This window comes from Cynocephalus volans, chromosome 8 (genome assembly GCF_027409185.1).
Source record: "Cynocephalus volans isolate mCynVol1 chromosome 8, mCynVol1.pri, whole genome shotgun sequence".
NCBI lineage: Eukaryota > Metazoa > Chordata > Mammalia > Dermoptera > Cynocephalidae > Cynocephalus > Cynocephalus volans.
In genome coordinates, this window is record NC_084467.1 from 117,259,107 (window position 1) to 117,279,817 (window position 20,711).

The following is a 20,711-nucleotide window of genomic DNA, read 5'->3' on the forward strand; positions in this document are numbered from 1 at the left end:
CACTATATCTGCCCCCAGTACCAGGTCCCTGAGAAACTTGAAAGATCTTTCAGCATTTGGCCAGTGGCTGAATGTTGAGAGCTTCTGAAACCCAGAGATGCAGCCCTTTTGAGTCCCTGCACATGTCTACTGATGACCCTGGACCAGCCTACTATTTCTAACCTCAAAGCTCAACCTTCCCACTTCATCTCTTTCAGACACAGATTCTCCTCAATGCCAAAACCCAATTTCACAGCGGTGAAGGAGTTTACCTTTGAAGGTTTCTCCATTTTTGAGTGGCATCACAGATTCATCCTTTTTGTGGTCCTTTTGGTCTTGTACATGTTGACCCTTGCCAGCAATGCTATCATCCTGACAGTTATCTACCTCAGTCGTCAACTTCACACACCCATGTACTTCTTTCTGAGCGTGCTGTCCATTTCTGAGACCTGTTATACTGTGGCCATCATCCCACGAATGCTGTCTGGTCTCCTCAGCCCCCAACAAGCCATCTCCATTCCAGACTGTGCCACCCAGCTCTTCTTCTATCTCACTTTTGGTGTCAACAACTGCTTCCTGCTCACAGCCATGGGGTACGACCGCTATGTGGCCATCTGCAACCCCCTACGGTATTCAGTCATCATAGGCAAAAAGGCTTGTGTACATCTGGCGAGTGGATCCTGGATCATTGGCCTGAGCACAGCTATAATTCAGGTGTCTTCTGTGTTTAGCCTGCCCTTCTGTGATGCCAGTGTCATCTCCCACTTCTTCTGTGATATCCGTCCCTTAATGAAGCTCGCATGTGCTGACATTACCATCAAAGAACTTATCACTTTGCTCATCAGTCTCTGTGTCCTTGTTCTGCCCATGGTCTTGATCTTTATCTCCTATGTCCTGATTGTCACCACCATCCTTAAGATTGCATCTGCTGAAGGCAGGAAAAAGGCCTTTGCTACTTGTGCCTCACATCTCACAGTGGTCATTGTCCACTATGGCTGTACATCTTTCATCTACTTAAAGCCCAAATCCCAAAATTCTCTTCAGGACAGACTTATCTCTGTGACATACACTGTCATCACCCCCCTGCTGAATCCTGTTGTTTACAGCCTGAGGAACAAGGAGGTCAAGGATGCCATGCTCAGAGCTTTGGGCAGAAAGCCTCTCTCCTAGGTACTGCTCAGTCTCTTAGGTGATGTTTCATAGTGATAGAGCCAATGATATAAGAGATAGTGTGAGGGCACCAGGTGCCTCATTTGGGAAGCATCTGAGAATGAGGGGAACAGAGTGAAACAAGAAAGGAAAATATCAATAAAAGAAGAGATGGATGGATTTGCTAAGGCATACAGATGGGTTTACCAAGTTTGATAGTAATCCAATAAGATAAAGCATATCCATGGACTGTAGTATAATGTTAGACATTATTCCTGTTACTCTTGGCATAAGGTACTCTAAACCAGCAGAGAAGGTGAGAAGAATATATAATAACATATCACAGGAATTTATGTAAACTGAACCCAGCCTCAGCATGAAAATTAGGGCACTAAAATGGCAGATTGTCCATTGTTTACACATGACACTTGTGTTTTTTGGTGGCTGGCCAGTACAGGGGTCTGAACCCTTGACCTTGGTGTTATAACACCCCACTCTAACCACCTGAGCTAACTGGTCAGCCTCTACACATGACACTTCTAATGCTACAGTTTATACTATAGCATTTTAACAAAAAATCCTTTCCTTTAATTATTTATCTTGCGCCTATTACTACATATATGAACTCTAGACAGCTACGCCAGACACAGACTCTGATCGTCAGTTTACAAGCTGGTTAGGAAGCTTAAGCAAAAACCATAAAAATGTCTTCCTCCATATTTGAGAATTGCATAAAAAGAGCCCCCATCTTTTATACCTCGTCCCCTCCCCCAGACACCCTGGGTAGTATAATGTACTCTGTTGTTGCTCTGCCCAGACCTTATTTGCTGGGCTGGTGCACCTATCCCCAGTCGATGTGAATGTTGAAATGCTAACTTCTCATAGTTGCCCTTTTCTATGAGAATTGCCATTGTCCAAAAGGGAGCTAAGGTAACACATACCCCATAGACCATAACAAATGCTTGAATGACACAGAAGGTACAAAGGCCACTTGCCTTGCCTCAAGATGTACCAACTCTAGGGTACAATTCTAGAGCCCTCCATTAAATCAGGCTCAACTTGGACTCCAGCTACGACTACCTCCTTGCTTAGTCCTTCCCCTGTCCACACCTGCTTCTCTCACTCCCCTTTCTCTGAGGGTACTCCCTTTAATAATCACTTGTACCCAAGACCTTGTCTCAGGCTCTGCTTCTAGGGAATATAACCTGAACAAGGCTGTGTCCATGTCTATCGGGCAATCACTGAGTGCTCTCTTTGCCTCTGTTGCACTTAGAACAGTACCTGGTACATAGTAGATACAAAATAATCATTAAAACAAAGAAGGAAGGAAGGAAAGAAAAAGGAAGGATGACAGCTGTGGGCAGCTAATCTAAAATACAATTAGCATCAGCAGGCAGCCCTTTTCCCTTTTTCCTTTTATTATTTTAATACTTTCAGGCAATTGTTTATTCCCTTTCTGACATCCCCTTTGGGCACATTTATTGAAATATAAATTTATTTATTTAGTTCCTTTGCCCATTTTCAAAGTGGATTATTTGTTTTTATACTGTGAAGTTGAGTTCCTTGTATATTGTGGAAATTAATATTTTATCAGATGTATGGTTTGCAAGCATTTTCTCCCAATAAGTAGGTTTCTTCACCCTGTTGTTTCCTTGCCATGCACAAGCATTTCAGTTTGATATAATCCCCTTTATTTTTTCTATTGTCGCTTGTGCTTTTGGGGTCTTACTCATAGTGTCTTTGCCAGTCCTGCATCCTGAGTGTTTCCCCTACATTTTGTTCTGGGTGCTTTATAGTTTCAGGTTTTACACTAGTCTTTCATCCATTTTGAGTTGATTTTGGTATATGGAGAGAGGTATGAGTCTAGTTTCTTTCTTCTACACACGGATATCCAGTTTTCCCAGAACCATTTATTGAAGAGGCTGTCTTTTCTCAAATGTATGTTCTTGGCACCTTTGTCAAAGATCAGTTGGCGATACGTACCTGGCCATGAGTACGTTTGATCCTGGGTCCTCTATTATGTTCCATTGGTCCATGTGTCTATTTTTATAACTGTACCATGCAGTTTTGGTTACTACAGCTTTGTAGTATAATTTGAAGACAGGTAGTGTAATGGCTATGATTTAATATATTTATTTATTAATTTTTCATTTTTTTCTTAATTTTAATTTGTCGATATACAATGTGGTTGATTATTGTGGCCCATTACCAAAACCTCCCTCCCTCCTCGCTCTCCCCTCTCCCTCCCAACAATGTCCTTTCTGTTTGCTTCTTGTATCAACTTCAAGTAATTGTGGTTGTTATATCTTCTTCCCCTGCACCCCAGTTTGTGTGTGTGTGTGTGTGTGTGTGTGTGAGAATTTATTTATTTATTTTTAGCTCCCACAAATAAGTGAGAACATGTGGTATTTCTCTTTCTGTGCCTGACTCATTTCACTTAATATAATTCTCTCAAGGTCCATCCATGTTCTTGCAAATGGCAGTATTTCATTCGTTTTTATAGCTGTGTAGTATTCCATTGTATGGATATACCACATTTTCCATATCCACTCATCCGATGATGGACATTTGGGCTGGTTCCAACTCTTGGCTATTGTAAAGAGTGCTGCGATGAACATTGGGGAACAGGTATACCTTCAACTTGATGATTTCCATTCCTCTGGGTATATTCCCAACAGTGGGATAGCTGGGTCATATGGCAGATCTATCTGCAATTGTTTGAGAAACCTCCATACCATTTTCCATAGAAGCTGCACCATTTTGCAGGCCCACCAACAATGTATGAGAGTTCCTTTTTCTCCGCCACCTAGCCAGCATTTGTCATTCAGAGTCTTTTGGATTTTGGCCATCCTCACTGGGGTCAGATGGTATCTCAGGGTAGTTTTGATTTGCATTTCCCGGATGCTGAGTGATGTTGAGCATTTTTTCATATGTCTGTTGGCCATTTGTATATCTTCCTTAGAGAAATGCCTGCTTAGCTCTTTTGCCCATTTTTTAATTGGGTGTCTTGTTTTTTTCTTGTAAAGTAGTTTGAGTTCCTTGTATATTCTGGATATTAATCCTTTGTCAGATGTATATTTTGCAAATATTTTCTCCCACTCTGTTGGTTGTCTTTTAACTCTGTTAATTGTTTCTTTTGCTGTGCAGAAGCTCTTTAGTTTGATATAATCCCATTTGTTTGTTTTTCCTTTGGTTGCCCGTGCTTTTGGGGTCGTATTCATGAAGTCTCTGTCCAGTCTTTTTACTGAAGTGTCTCTCCTATGATTTCTCTAAGAAGTTTTATTGTTTCAGGGTTTATATTTATTCTTTAATCCATTTTGAGTTGACTTTAGTGTATGGTGAAACGTATGGGTCTAGTTTCATTCACCTGCATATTGATATCCAGTTATCCCAGCACCATTTGCTAAAGAGGCAGTCTGTTCCCAATGTATAGGCTTGGTGCCTTTGTCAAAGAACAGATAGCTGTAGGTGAGTGGGTTGATTTCTGCATTCTTTATTCTATTCCATTGATCTGTGTGTCTGTTTTTATGCCAGTACCATACTGTTTTGGTTATTATAGCTTAGTAGTATAGTTTAAAGTCAGGTAGTGTTATGCCTCCAGCTTTATTTTTTTTGCTCAGCATTGCTTTGGCTATGCATGGTCTTTTGTTATTCCATATAAATGTCTGGATAGTTCTTTCCATTTCTGAGAAAAATGTGTTTGGAATTTTGATGGGGATTGCATTGAATTTGCCTATAACTTTGGGTAGTATGGACATTTTCACTATGTTGATTCTTCCAATCCAAGAGCATGGGATATCTTTCCATCTTCTTGTATCCTCTCTAATTTCTCTCAGCAGTGGTTTGTAGTTCTCATTATAGAGATTTTTCACCTCCTTGGTTAACTCAATTCCTAAGTATTTTATTTTTTTGGTGGCTATTGTAAATGGGCAGGCTGTCTTGATTTCTCTTTCTGCATGTTCACTATTGGAGAAAAGAAATGCTACTGATTTTTGTGTGTTGATTTTTTATCCTGCTACAGTGCTGAAGTCATTTATCACCTCCAAGAGTTTTTTTGTAGAGGCTTTAGGCTGTTTGATATATAGGATCATGTCATCTGCAAACAGGGACAGTTTGACTTCATCTTTTCCAATCTGGATGCCCTTTATTTCCTTCTCTTCTCTGATTGCTCTGGCTAGTACTTCCAACACTATGTTGAATAGGAGTGGTGAGAGTGGGCATCCTTGTCCAGTTCCTGTTCTTAAAGGAAAAGCTTTCACCTTTTCCCCATTCGGGATGATATTGGCGGTAGGTTTATCATATATGGCTTTAATTATGTTGAGATACTTTCCGTCTATACCTAGCTTATAGAGGGTCTTTGTCATGAATGAGTGTTGAATTTTATCAAATGCTTTTTCAGCATCTATAGAGATGATCATATGGTCCTTGTGTTTGAGTTTATTGATATGGTGTATCACATTTATTGATTTGCATATGTTGAACCAACCTTGCATCCCTGGGATGAATCCCACTTGATCGTGGTAAATAATTTTACATATGTGTTGCTGTATTCTGTTTGCTAATATTTTAGTGAGGATTTTTGCATCTATATTCGTCAAGGTTATCGGCCTGTAGTTTTCTTTTTTTGTTATATCTTTACCTGGTTTTGGTATCAGGATGAAGTTTGCTTCATAGAATGAGTTTGGGAGATGTGCGTCTGTTTCAATCTTTTGGAATAGTTTGTAAAGAATCGGTGTCAATTCCTCTTTGAATGTTTGGTAAAATTCTGCTGTGAATCCATCTGGTCCTGGGCTTTTCTTTGTTGGGAGCTTTCTGATAACAGCTTCAATCTCCTTTATTGTTATTGATCTGTTCAGATTTTCTATATCTTCATGGCTCACTTTTGGGAGCTTTTGTGTGTCCAGAAATTTATCCATTTCCTCCAGATTTTCAAACTTGTTGGAATATAGTTGTTTATAGTAGTCTTGAATGATTCCTTGTATTTCAGATTAATCAGTTGTAATATCGCCTTTTTCATTTCTAATTTTTTTTATTTGAATCTTCTCTCTTTTTTTTTTTAAGCCATGCTAATGGTTTGTCAATTTTATTTATCTTTTCAAAAAGCCAACTTTTTGATTCATTGATCTTTTGTACTGTTTTTTGGGTTTCAATTTCATTCAGTTCTGCTCTGATCTTAATGATTTCTTTCCGTCTGCTAACTTTAGGTTTGGATTGTTCTTGTTTTTCTAGTTCTTTAAGGTGAAGTGTTAGGTTGTTCACTTGCCATCTTTCCATTCTTCTGAGGTGAGCATTTAATGCAATAAATTTCCCCCTTAATACTGCTTTTGCAGTATCCCACAGTTTTTGTTATGATGTATCATTATTTTCATTAGTTTCAATAAATTTTTTGATTTCCTGCTTGATTTCTTCTTGGACCCATTTGTCATTAAGTAGAATGCTGTTTAATTTCCATGTGTTTGTATAGTTTCCAGAATTTCGTTTGTCATTGATTTCTAGTTTTAATCCATTGTGGTCTGAGAAAATACATGGGATAATTCAAATTTTTTTGAATTTGTTAAGACTTGATTTATGACCTAATATGTGATCTATCCTGGAGAATGATCCATGTGCTGATGAGAAGAATGAATATTCTGAGGTTTTTGGGTGGAATGTTCTGTAGATATCTGCCAAGTCCAATTGGTCTAGAGTCTTGTTTAGATCTTGTGTTTCTCTGCTCATTCTTTGCCTAGATGATCTGTCCAATATTGACAGTGGGGTGTTCAGGTCCCCTGCTTCTATGGTATTAGTGTCTATTTCCTTCCTTAGGTCTAATAGTGTTTGTTTTATAAATCTGGCTGCTCCAACATTGGGTGCGTACATATTTATGATTGTTATGTCTTCTTGATGGATCAGTCCTTTTATCATTATGTAGTGTCCCTCGTTGTCTCTTTTTATGGTTTTTAGTTTAAAGTCTACTTTGTCAGATATAAGAATAGCTACTCCAGTTCGTTCTTCTTTTCTGTTTGCATGGTAAATCTTTTTCCATACTTTCACTCTTATTCTATGTGAGTCTTTGTGGGTGAGGTGGGTCTCTTGAAGGCAGCATATAGTTGGGTGCTCCTTTTTAATCCAGTCAGCCAATCTGTGTCTTTTGATTGGGGAATTTAAGCCTTTTACATTAAGAGTTGTTATTGAATAGTGTTGATTTATTCCTAGAATTTTTTTGATTGTTGTTTGGTTGTCTTAGGTGTCTTTTGTTCCTTGCTTTCTGATTTACTGTTTGGTTTCTGTGTTTGTTGGTTCCTTAGGTTGTAGATAGCCTTTTTGTTTGTTTGTTTTCTCTTCATGAATGCCATTTTTATTATACTAGTGGCTTTAGATTTTTCTTGGGTTTTTATGGTAGTGGTAGTTATTTTTCAGGAACAAAAACCAGTACTCCTTTGAGGATTTCTTATAAGGGTGATCGTGTGTTGGTGAACCCCCGCAGTTTTTGTTTATCTGAGAAATATAGTATTTGCCCTTCATTTCGGAAGGATAGCCTTGCAGGGTAGAGTATTCTTGGCTGGCAATGTTTGTCTTTTAGTATTTTGAATATATCATCCCATTCCTTTCTGGCTTTTAGGGTTTGTGATGAAAAGTCTGATGTTAGCCTGATTGGGGCTCCCTTATAGGTGATTTGATGCTTCTCTCTTGCAGCTTTTAAGATTCTCTCTTTGTCTTTGAGTTTTGCCAATTTGACTATAACATGTCTTGGAGAAGACCTTATTGGGTTGAATACATTTGGAGATCGTTGAGCTTCCTGGATCTGAAGATCTGTGATTTTTCCTATACCGGTGAAGTTTTCTGCCACTATTTTGCTGAATATGTTTTCAATGGAATCTCCATTTTCTTCCCCTTCTGGAATACCCATGACTCAGATATTTGAGCCCTTAAGGTTATCTGATATCTCTCTCAGATTTTCTTCAATGCCTTTTATTCTTTTTTCTTTTTTTTGTCTGCTTGTGTTATTTCAAACAGCCCATCTTCAAGTTCAGAGGTTCTCTCTTCAACTTCCCCAAGCCTGTTGGTTAAGCTCTCCGTTGTGTTTTTTATTTCGCTGAATAACTTCTTCAGTTCAGCAAGTTCTGCTACATTTTTTTTCAGGACATTGATTTCCTTGTACATTTCCTCTTTCAGTTCCTGTATACTTTTCCTCATTTCATCATGATGTCTAGCTGAGTTTTCTTGTATCTCATTCGGTTTCCTTAGAATTATCAGTCAAAATTCCTTGTCAGTCATTTCAAGGGCTTCTTGCTCTATAGGATCTAGAGCTTGAGATTTATTATGTTTTGGTGTTGTACTTTCTAGATTTTTCGTATTTCTGGTATGTTTTCTTTGATGTTTATTCATTGTGGCAGGGGGTTTCACAGTCCACAGGTTTTACACTATTGACTGACTAAGATGTTGCTGTGGTTGCCAATTTGGTATCACTACCTCAGTGACTCCCTGTTCCTTGCGCTCTGGTCTGGGCTGCTGGGATGCGCTGAGGCACCGCAGTGCGTGTGGTCTCTGCAGAGCTTCCCCTTCCCCTGCAGGATGTCTCCCTGCTCTGTGCACACTAGGCCGGGCTTTAGATGGAGCCCGGTGGGGGTGGTGAAGCCTACCTGCTGCTGGATTGTGCGGGAGCAGCGTGGACTCTGTAGAGTTCCCGCCTCCCCTGCTGTACGTCTCCCCGCTCTGTGTGCACTGGGCTGGGCTTGGAATGAAGCCGGGTGGCGGCAGCGAAGCCTACCTGTTGGACCACACGGTGGTGGCCATGCAGGGCGTGTGGTCTCCGTGGAACGTCTGCCTCTCCCGCTGGACGTCTCCCTGTCTCGGCCGTGGGTTGATTCGCTTCCAGCTCCAGGGACGGGCGGGTGGGGGCGGGGGTCAGAAGCCGTGGTCACCGCTGCACCCCGGGGTGACACACGCCAGCTCAGGCCTCCATGTTTCCACCTCTGTGGCTGCGGCTGCGACACGGACTGCGGCGCACCGGCAGGTCATGTGAACGGGTTGGGGGAAGATTCCCAGTTCTCAGTAGGGTAAAGACACCCTTTCAAAGCCGTTCCTTTGCGCCGATTCTGCTACAGCTGCATCTGGCACGGGCCTCAGGCTGCCTCTACTCCTGGCGGAAAAGCGGCAGGCAGCTCTCCTCTTCCGCCATCTTGACCTCCAGTCTCTATTTATTTATTGATTTTGCTCACAATTGCTTTGGCTATTTGTGGTCTTTTGTAATTCCATGTGAATGTTGAGATTGTTATTTCTATTTCTGTGAAGAATGTCATTGGCATTTTGATGGGAATTGCACTGAATCTGTAGATAGCTTTGGGTAGTATGGATATGTTTACCATGCTAATTCTTCCAATCCATGAACAAGGAATGTCTTTCTATATTTTAGTGTCCTCTTTAATTTTGTTCAGCAGAATTTTGTAGTTCTCCTTGTAGAGATCTTTCACCTCTCTTGTTAAATTTACTACTAGGTATTTTATTCTTTTTGTAGCTATTGTAAATGGGCTTGCTTTCTTGATTTCTTTTTCTTCTTGTTTATTGTTGGTGTATAAGAATGCTACTGATTTCTCTGTATTAATTTTACTTCCTACAACTTTACTGAATTTGTTTATTAGCTCTAGCAGTTTTTCTGGTACAGGTTATGGGTTTTTCTATACATAGAATCATGTCATCTATGAACAATGACATTTTGGCTTTGTCTTTTCCAATTTGGATGCTCTTTATTTCTTTCCCTTGCCTGATTGCTCTGGCTAACACTTCCAATACTGTGTTGATTAGGAGTGGTGAGAGTGGGCATTCTTGTCTTGTTCCTGCTCTTAAAGGACGAGCTTTCAGAATTTCCCCATTGAGAAAACCCATTGGCAGTGGGTTTGTCATATATGGATTTTATTGTGTTGAGATCTTTTCCTTCTATATCTAATTGTTGAGAGTCTCTATCATGAAGTGATGCTGACTTTTTTCAAACGCTTTTTCTGCATCTGTTGAGATAATCATATGGTTTTTGTCCTTGATTTTGATGTGATGTATCACATTTGTTGATTTGTATATGTTGGACCATGCTTGCATCCCTGGGATGAATTCCTCTTGATCATGGTGTATAATTTTCTTCATGTGCTATTGTATTCTGTTAGCTAATACCTTGCTGAGGATTTTTGCATCTATGGTCATCAAGGATATTGGCCTGTAACGTTTCTTTTTTGTTGTGTCTTTGTCCGGTTTTGGTATTAGGGTGACACTGGCATTATAGAATGATTTGGGGAGAATGGCCTTTGTTTCAATTTTTTGGAATAGTTTGAGAAGAACTGGTGTTAAATACTCTTTAAATATTTGATAATCCAGTGGTGAAGCTGTCTGGTCCTGGACTTTTCTTTGCTGGGAGACTGCTGATAACTACTTCAGTCTCATTGCTTGTTACTGGTGTGTTCCAGTTTTCTATTTCTTCTTGGTTTGGTCTTGGTAGTTGGTATGTGTCCAGAAATTTATCCATTTCCTACAGGTTTTCAAATTTGTTGGCCTATAGTTTTTCATAATGGTCTCTAATGATTCTTCATATTTCTGTGGTATCAGTTGTAATGTCTCCTTTTTGATTTCTGATTTTTGTTACTTGGGTCTTATCTCTTCTTTTTTTAGTTAATCTGGCCAATGGCTTGTTTATTTTGTTTATCCTCTCAAAAAGCTAACTTCTTTGTTTTGTTTATTTTTTGTATCATTCTTTTGGTCTCTATTTCATTTAGTTCTGGTCTAATCTTAACTACTTCTTTCCACCTACTAATTTTGGGATTGGGTTGTTCTTGCTTTTCTTGTTCTTTATTATTAAGTTGTTTATTTGAAGTCTTTCTATTCTTTTGATGTAAGTACTTATTGCAATAAACTTCCATCTTAGTACTGTTTTTGGAGTATTCCATAGGTTTTGGTAAGTTCTACTTGTATTTTCATTCATTTCAAGGAATATTTTTATTCCTTGATTTATTTCTTATTTAACCCACTAGTCTTTCAGGAGCTTGTTGTTTAATTTCCATGAATTTTTATAGTTTCCAAAGTTTGTTTGTTGTTAATTTCTAATTTGTTTCAATTTTGGTCTGAAAATATACTTGACATGATTTCAATCTTTTTAAATTTGTTGAGACTTGATTTGTCACCTAACATGTGGTCTATCCTGGAGAATGATCCATGTGAAGAGAAGAATGTATATTCTGCTGTTGTTGGATGAAACGTTCTGTATATATCTGTCAAGTCCATTTGGTCTGAGGTGCTGTTTAAATCCAATATTTCTCTGCTGGTTCTTTGTCTAGATGATTTATCCAATGCAGGCAGTGGTGCATTAAAGTCCCCAACTATTACAGTGGTGGGATCTATTTCTCCCATTAGATCCAAAAATAGTTGTTTTATATATACGGGTGCTACGATGCTGGGTGCATATATATTTATGGTCTGTAATTACCATAATTAGACCAGGAAGAAATAGAAAATTTACTAAAATGACAATCCTAAAATATGGAAATGGGATCCTGAATTGACTTCCGATCAAGATGACAGAATAGACAGTATCCAGCATCACCTTTTCCGACAATCAACCAATTTACAACTATTAGAAAGCAATGACTGCCAAGCTGGGGCCACTAGAGCTCAGGGGAAGAGGAAGAGAGACCTACAGAGTTTATGAATGCAGGAGGAACCACCATGAGATAAAGAAAGGACTGTTCTGACCATTTTGGGCCCCAACCACTTCAAGGCTGGCCCTGGTGAACACATAGAGCGAGAGCTGGCAAAAGCAGCTGCTATGCCCTTTGTATGAAGTTGCAAGGAGACTGCAGGGGAGAAGAGGGCCTTGGTGGTCACCAGGTCAGCAATACCACTTAGGAGCCACATAGGAGCGAGGGGCCATAGATAACTGAAATAAAGGAGCCACTCAGAGGCCAGTGAGACATCACAAGGGACCAGCACATGGCCCATCCCATGGGAAGTGTTTGGAGTACAGGCAGTAGGGGAGATTGACCCACTGGGGGAACATTGGAGTAGAGCACAGACAGCTGATCTGCCCTCCAATCAGCGCAGGCCCACTCATGGGAGACTGGTCAGGAATATAGAACTACAGGGGATGCAGTTTGCTGAGAAGACTCAGGCCCAGACCAGAGTTTCCATACAACCCAGGTGTACCATATCTCACAAGACTTGGAAGTGCTTACAGGGTCAACAGTTAAACCCTGAGCTGCACAAAAAGCCTTTCCCAGAGAATCAGCAGCAAAGCAGCAATTTAGCTCAACGACAGGGCTCCAGTGCTGGTCCCCACAGGAAGTTCCCCCATTTTAGAAATAATCAAAAGACAACGAATTAGTTCCAGTTCAGAGTTTAAGTGGTGAGAATAGTGAATGATCAAACACAGAACTGAAAGTAAAAAAAAAAAAAAAAAAAAACAGAGATAAAGTTCTGGTATTGACCAGTAAAGGTCTAAGACCACCAACGAACACCTATAAAACCTAGAAAGACCGAAAACACCCTGGCTCCCAAGGCAGGTCAGGCAGGCACTGAGGTCCTCAGCAACACCCCTCCAACATCAGCATCCAGCCCAGCTACAACCACCAGGACACCACTGGAAGCACCTCAGCCTTCTGAGCCAGAGTATTAGGGGGCCGAGTGCCTAAGCTACACCCCCAATGTCAGCATCCAGCCCAGCAATGACCACTGGGCCATCACCAGAAACACCCTGGGCTCCCAAGCTGAGATGAGGGGGCATCGAGGGCGTCAGCCATGCCTCCCCGAGTCCGCATCCAGCCCAGCGATGTCCAACAAGCCACCACTAGAAGGCCCCTGGACTCCCCTGTTGGAATGAGAGGGGTGACACAGGCCTCAACCACACCTCACTCTCCCTCCTTCTTCCTCTTCCCACCCTCTCTCTCTCCCTTTTTCCATCTTCCCCTCCCCCCCAACTGCTCTGCAACAACTTAGAATGTAAAAATAATAATAATTAATTAATTAATTAATTTTAAAAAAAACATATACATGGAAATGGTAGTGCTGAGAAACCTATTCTTAAAAAAAAAAAAAAAAAAAAAAAAAAAAGCATCAGTCTCAGAACACAGAAAGGTGTGAATTTCCCCAGCATTTATTCAGGTTGTTCATTGCAAACCTTTGGTACCAAAAATAGACAAACTAGGAAAGGTAATTATCAGCCAATAATGAACAGAGGAAAAAATAGTAAATTGAATGCAACACTATATAAAAAGACCAAATAGGGTTTGCTTTAAAAACATAGGAATGAGCCAACACTAGAAAAATCTATTAAGTACTTCACCCCTAACCAATTACAGAATTAAAAGCATATAATTACATAAATGGATGTAGAAATGGAACCAGCTGAAAATTTAACAGCCCGTTCATGATAAACTTGCAAACAAACCAGTAATAGAAGAGAACTTCTTTATTTTGATAAAGGGTATCTCTGCCAGAGACCTATAGCAAGCATAACTTTTAATGGTGAATGATACATGAGAAACATTTAAATTAAAATATGGCAAAAGAGAAAAATGCATCTATAACTTCTAGTATTTAATTTTATATTTCATAACCAAATGCAATAAGAGAAATAAATGAGATATAAAAATCATAATGGAAAAGACAAAACTGCCAAAATATGCAGATGATGTAATCATTAATATATTTTGTCCCTTTTCAAAGAAAACTCCATTTGCTCCAGATTTTATCAGCGTTTTTCAGCCTAAACTGATCTTATTCCAAATAAACATAAATAGAAATCATTTTTAAAAAATCAGCCAATTTTTAGTTCATAATTCCAGCATCTGGGTTTTCTTTCCTTTCTCACAGGTTTCAACTCTATTCTATTTCTAATTTCGATAAGCTACAGATTTAAATAGAGCTACCAAAGAAACTGTGAAGAAGGGACATTGTCAAATAAGGTCCAAGATCAATTGATTATTTCAAGGTCTTGATAAGACCTGCTACTTTCCTTCAGCTGCTCCCTAAAGGATTTCAAACATTTTGAATAAGGTTTGCATTGGCCATTCTGAAGAAGTGATAAATATACTATATATTTATCTCTCAGCTGTGGGACTCTGGATCTTAACGGCTTATGAGCTCAAGTATTCCAGTTTCTCCTGGGTAAATGTTTGAGGGCCTTGAAAGAGATTATGTGGAATTGAACTGAATGCCTGACAACTATTCCATGCTTGTCCAGTCTCTCCCAGTTTCCTGGACTTGTCAAAACAGCACAATAAACCGTCTTGCTTTCAAGTATTCACTTCTCAGTATCCCGGTACTTACATAGGGAATCTTTCCTGTGTTTTGAATCTCTAAGAGAAGGTCATAAATTGGGCACCAGAATGAGGAATTACTGGAGAGCCAAAATCCCAAGGGAACCTTGATACCTGATTATCCTCCAACCTTTGGGAAGGCCTATGTCGAGCTCACATTATGAAAGGGAAACAAGGCTGAGTCTGCTGACTGACTAAATGCTGGGAGAGAGGAAGAGGGGGCTATAGGAACAACCCCATTGAAAGCCTTCCTTCTGCTCTTCCTCAAGGAGAAGGTAATACACAGTGATGCACAGATAGTGCAAAGCCACCAGAACTGGCATGCTACATCCCCAGTTTCTGCTATATTCCATGTACTGGCAGGTGAGAGACATGAGTTCAATGAGTATTTGTTGAAGGAATCAATAAATAAATGAGTCACAGGTCCCTAGAAGGGACCTCAGAGATGGATCCTTCAGCTCTTAGGGCAGAGAGACCCTGGGGTGTGAGTCTTGCCTAATGAAGATGCATCCTTAAATGTGATTGGGTTCTGGGGCCCTCTCTGTCAGATGATTTTGAGGCCTTCTTCACCCACTAAGCAGGGCAAGGCCATGTCCTGATGTGAAGGCTTTGTTCCTGTGGAAAACCCCTAATTGTCTAAGTACTATCTATGTGATTGGGTTGATGAGCCACTTTTCTAATGAGATCCCCAGGCATCATGGTGTTTGAATCTTGCTATTACTGCCTTGGGGACACTCACTGTGGCCTTGGGGAGACAGGCCCCGGAGTCCTGGGGCATAGGAGAACGGTCCTCTCTGACAGCCTGCAATCCAGACTTAAAGGGACAGAGCTATGGAGAGACACAGGAGAGCACGGCGCCACTTTCTCTATGTCTGTTACTCCCAGATGTGACCAATCCAGGAGACGAATTAAATGAAAGACCCTTGTGATTTCTGTTTTTCTTCCCGTCCTCTCCTTCGGAAGATTCTGAGTGCTGTGTCTGCCGCAGCACGACAGGAGTCCTGGAAATCATGGTTTCCAGCTTCTCTCTGTTGAATTCTGAATGAGCCTCAGTTCTGCCCACTGAGGTGTAAGTGACATTCCACAACTCAGTGAAGCAGGCATTCTCGTTCTGTCACTGAATATGGCCTTACGCCCCTTTTCTCATGGGACACCACTTTTTCTGTTTCTTTTATCTCCCAGGAATATTGTCAAGTGGAAAAACTGAATATACAGTGGTGCCCTAACAATTAGGGATCAAAAAGCATAAATACTGAGAAAGTCACCCAGAAAATATTATTTTCTCTAAGAATATTAAAAATAATATTTTTATATAAAAGTAATATTTTAGAAGAATATTATTTTCACCCAGGAGCTCTAGCCTTGGAAAATTTCAGGTGGAGATCTCAAAGCCTATCTGCCTTATACAGCCATATTTCCATGGAATCCTCTCATCAGTCCTCTGAGGTAGATATTAGTACTCTCTGCAACTGACAAGTGAAGAAACTGAAGCCCGAAGAGACGAAAGACATTTCCAAGGTAACACATGAAAGAAGTGGAGCTGGGGTTTGATCACAGAGGGGTTTAATCACAGACCACCCCCAAGCCATCCCTGCACATTTCAGAATCTAGAGCAGGAAGGGAGGTGGGTGTGGAAAATGAAGATCGGACTTTGCAATCAATACTGATTAGAGAAATTAATGACAATAACTATCTATGATCATGAAAAAGAGAAAAAGAAAAAGAGAGAGAGAGAGTGTGTGTGTGTGTGTGAGTGTGTGTGTGTGTGTGTGTGTGTGTCTGTGTGTGTGTGTGTTTGAGTGGCCCTAATATACAAGTAGAACCCAGTGTTATGGAGAGTGGGGATGGGGAAGAAAGATTAAGGGAGGCAAGCAAAAATTTAATGTGTTGTTTGACTGTTATGTATCAAGAACTGCACTTGGCAATTTACATACAGTAATTCATATGCTCTCCATAGCAACACTATGGAGTAGATATTATTATTCTCATGATTTTATAGATGAGCAAATGGAGACAAATGGAATGAGCAAAGAAAATCAGGCATTCCTCCATTCACACAGGGGTTAAAGCCAGAGATTTCTATAAACTTAAATATTTTGTGTTTTTTGTCACTGTTGTCTTATAGTTACTAGTATTTCTATCCCATAAAAAGTTTCAGAGCCTTTATTGAGTAAAGGCAGGAAAATAAAAGAAACCACCCTCCACACAGTAGAAGAGTAACTCAGGAATTGAAATATTTGGGGGCCATAGAAGGGAAACAAGACTGAAAAAAGAGTTGGCTCTGGACTATGCTGTCCCGACCCGCGGGATATTCAACGCAGACCCTGGATGGGGGAGTGGGAATTGGATGGGACAAGAGACGCGAGAAATGGAGACAAGACAGTATTCTGATCAAGTCTCGTTTATTAGCCAGAAGGTCACAGCTTATGTAGACAGCAGGAGGGAATCAGTAGATAAGGAAGTATGCAGAAGTTTTCTGGAAAAAATCACAGGGCAAATCTTTCCAGGAAATGGAACATTTCTCAGCTATCTAAAGCAAAGCAGCAGTGATCTATGCCTATGGCTGTGCAAGCAGTAAGAAGAGAAAAAGGAGGAAAGGTCACAGCATTTGTATCTTTAGTGTCAGAGGGCTATTGGCAGGGCTTCATGACCCTGGGCAGGGTATGACCGGGCTCTTTGGCCCCGGACACTATGCAGTGTTCTGGGTTCACACAGCAGACTCCCCTCAAGGAAAAAAAAACGGTGTCTCTCTCACTGCCTTATTCCAGACATTAGCCACCTTGAATTTGGACTGTGAGAGAAGGCAGTGTTTTCTACCTCGATTTACCAAATGGAAGCCCTTCAGAACAGAGTTGGAGCTAGCCTATTACCTCCCAGGAGTGTGCTTCACATAGTGATCTGTTCCTGGCTTGAAATAATTCACTCTTTAGGTGTATCCCTTTACACTGGGCTTTTTACACATAATAGGCCATTGCCAGTTTAACCGGGTGAGTTTGGATAGAGTTTCAGGGCTGTGCACACTCTTTCTAGTGGCTTCTCTGGCCTGCATTTCCTTCTAGCCAATCTAGTTAACGGGTTCCAATACAGACAGTCTCCATCTCACAATGGTTTAACTCTTACAATTTTTCATCTTTACAGTGGTGTGAAAGTGATATGCATTCAGGAGAAACTGTACTTTGAGAACCCATATGACTATTCTGTTTTTCACTGTCAGTTCAGTATTTAATAAATAACATAAAATATTTAACACTTTATTAGGAAATAGGCTTTGTGTTAGATGGTTTTACACACTTAAGGTTGACTAGGTTGAGTTATGATGTTTGGTAGGTTAGGTATAATAAATGCATTTTCTGCTTAATGATATTTTTGATTTGTAATGGGTTATTGGGAGCTAACTACATCTTAAGTAGAGGAGAATCTGTACTCCCTGTACGTATTTACTCCCTCCTCCTGCCTCACTATATCTGCCCCCAGTACCAGGTCCCTGAGAAACTTGAAAGATCTTTCAGCATTTGGCCAGTGGCTGAATGTTGAGAGCTTCTGAAACCCAGAGATGCAGCCCTTTTGAGTCCCTGCACATGTCTACTGATGACCCTGGACCAGCCTACTATTTCTAACCTCAAAGCTCAACCTTCCCACTTCATCTCTTTCAGACACAGATTCTCCTCAATGCCAAAACCCAATTTCACAGCGGTGAAGGAGTTTACCTTTGAAGGTTTCTCCAATTTTGAGTGGCATCACAGACTCATCCTTTTTGTGGTCCTTTTGGTCTTGTACATGTTGACCCTTGCCAGCAATGCTATCATCCTGACAGTTATCTACCTCAGTCGTCAACTTCACACACCCATGTACTTCTTTCTGAGCGTGCTGTCCATTTCTGAGACCTGTTATACTGTGGCCATCATCCCACGAATGCTGTCTGGTCTCCTCAGCCCCCAACAAGCCATCTCCATTCCAGACTGTGCCACCCAGCTCTTCTTCTATCTCACTTTTGGTGTCAACAACTGCTTCCTGCTCACAGCCATGGGGTACGACCGCTATGTGGCCATCTGCAACCCCCTACGGTATTCAGTCATCATAGGCAAAAAGGCTTGTGTACATCTGGCAAGTGGATCCTGGATCATTGGCCTGAGCACAGCTATAATTCAGGTGTCTTCTGTGTTTAGCCTGCCCTTCTGTGATGCCAGTGTCATCTCCCACTTCTTCTGTGATGTCCGTCCCTTAATGAAGCTCGCATGTGCTGATAATACCATCAAAGAACTTATCACTTTGCTCATCAGTCTCTGTGTCCTTGTTCTGCCCATGGTCTTGATCTTTATCTCCTATGTCCTGATTGTCATCACCATCCTCAAGATTGCATCTGCTGAAGGCAGGAAAAAGGCCTTTGCTACTTGTGCCTCACATCTCACAGTGGTCATTGTCCACTATGGCTGTCCATCTTTCATCTACTTAAAGCCCAAATCGCCAAATTCTCTTCAGGACAGACTTATCTCTGTGACATACACTGTCATCACCCCCCTGCTAAATCCTGTTGTTTACAGCCTGAGGAACAAGGAGGTCAAGGATGCCATGCTCAGAGCTTTGGGCAGAAAGCCTCTCTCCTAGGTACTGCTCAGTCTCTTAGGTGATGTTTCATAGTGATAGAGCCAATGATATAAGAGATAGTGTGAGGGCACCAGGTGCCTCATTTGGGAAGCATCTGAGAATGAGGGGAACAGAATGAAACAAGAAAGGAAAATATCAATGAAAGAAGAGATGGATGGATTTGCTAAGGCATACAGATGGGTTTACCAAGTTTGATAGTAATCCAATAAGATAAAGCATATCCATGGACTGTAGTATAATGTTAGACATTATTCCTGTTACTCTTGGCATAAGGTACTCTAAACCAGCAGAGAAGGTGAGAAGAATATATAATAACATATCACAGGAATTTATGTAAACTGAACCCAGCCTCAGCATGAAAATTAGGGCACTAAAATGGCAGATTGTCCATTGTTTACACATGACACTTGTGTTTTTTGGTGGCTGGCCAGTACAGGGGTCTGAACCCTTGACCTTGGTGTTATAACACCCCACTCTAACCACCTGAGCTAACTGGTCAGCCTCTACACATGACACATCTAATGCTACAGTTTATACTATAGCATTTTAACAAAAAATCCTTTCCTTTAATTATTTATCTTGTGCCTATTACTACATATATGAACTCTAGACAGCTATGCCAGACACAGACTCTGATCGTCAGTTTACAACCTGGTTAGGAAGCTTAAGCAAAAACCATAAAAACGTCTTCCTCCATATTTGAGAATTGCATAAGAAGAGCCCCCATCTTTTATAACTCGTCCCCTCCCCCAGACACCCTGGGTAGTATAATGTACTCTGTTGTTGCTCTGCCCAGACCTTATTTGCTGGGCTGGTGCACCTATCCCCAGTCGATGTGAATGTTGAAATGCTAACTTCTCATAGTTGCCCTTTTCTATGAGAATTGCCATTGTCCAAAAGGGAGCTAAGGTAACACATACCCCATAGACCATAACAAATGCTTGAATGACACAGAAGGTACAAAGGCCACTTGCCTTGCCTCAAGATGTACCAACTCTAGGGTACAATTCTAGAGCCCTCCATTAAATCAGGCTCAACTTGGACTCCAGCTACGACTACCTCCTTGCTTAGTTCTTCCCCTGTCCACACCTGCTTCTCTCACTCCCCTTTCTCTGAGGGTACTCCCTTTAATAATCACTTGTACCCAAGACCTTGTCTCAGGCTCTGCTTCTAGGGAATATAACCTGAACAAGGCTGTGTCCATGTCTATGGGGCAATCACTCTGAGTGCTCTCTTTGCCTCTGTTGCACTTAGAACAGTACCTGGTACATAGTAGATACTCAATAATCATTAAAACAAAGAAGGAAGGAAGGAAAGAAAAAGGAAGGATGACAGCTGTGGGCAGCTAATCTAAAATACAATTAGCATCAGCAGGCAGCCCTTTTCCCTTTTTTCCTTTTATTATTTTAATTCTTTCAGGCAATTGTTTGCTCCATTTCTGACACCCCCTTTGGGCACATTTATTGAATGTATCCTAGGTAGTAGGCATTGTTTTAAGTACTTTATTCACTTAATCCTTACTAGAAATCTATCAGGTAGGTATTCTGTTATTTTTACTTGACAGATGAGGAAACTGAGACCTGAAAGATTAAGTAAATTTCTTAAGGCCCCACAGCTAGAATGTGGCAGAATCAAAATTTAAACACAGGTAATCCAGCCCCAGGGTCTGCAGTTGTATAATAAACTCATGATAATTGTTTTAAC

General features: G+C 40.7%; 1 protein-coding gene across 1 annotated transcript; it reads left to right on the forward strand.

Annotated features, from left to right (window-relative positions):
- The first annotated feature begins 213 nt into the window (after positions 1–213).
- LOC134384486 (olfactory receptor 10J4-like) lies at positions 214–19,007 on the forward strand. Its single transcript, XM_063106021.1, has 2 exons — positions 214–715; positions 18,070–19,007. Exons 1-2 carry the CDS (start codon positions 214–216, stop codon positions 19,005–19,007), a joined length of 1,440 nt encoding a protein of 479 aa, XP_062962091.1.
- The last annotated feature ends 1,704 nt before the right edge of the window (positions 19,008–20,711 follow it).

Bases quoted from the DNA above. Each gene is read 5' to 3' on its own strand.
- LOC134384486 (XM_063106021.1), top strand. From the start codon at position 214: ATGCCAAAACCCAATTTCACAGCGGTGAAGGAGTTTACCTTTGAAGGT. The intron at 716-18,069 runs CCTTCTGTGATG...ACAGATTCTCCT, and splicing joins GTCTTCTGTGTTTAGCCTGC to CAATGCCAAAACCCAATTTC.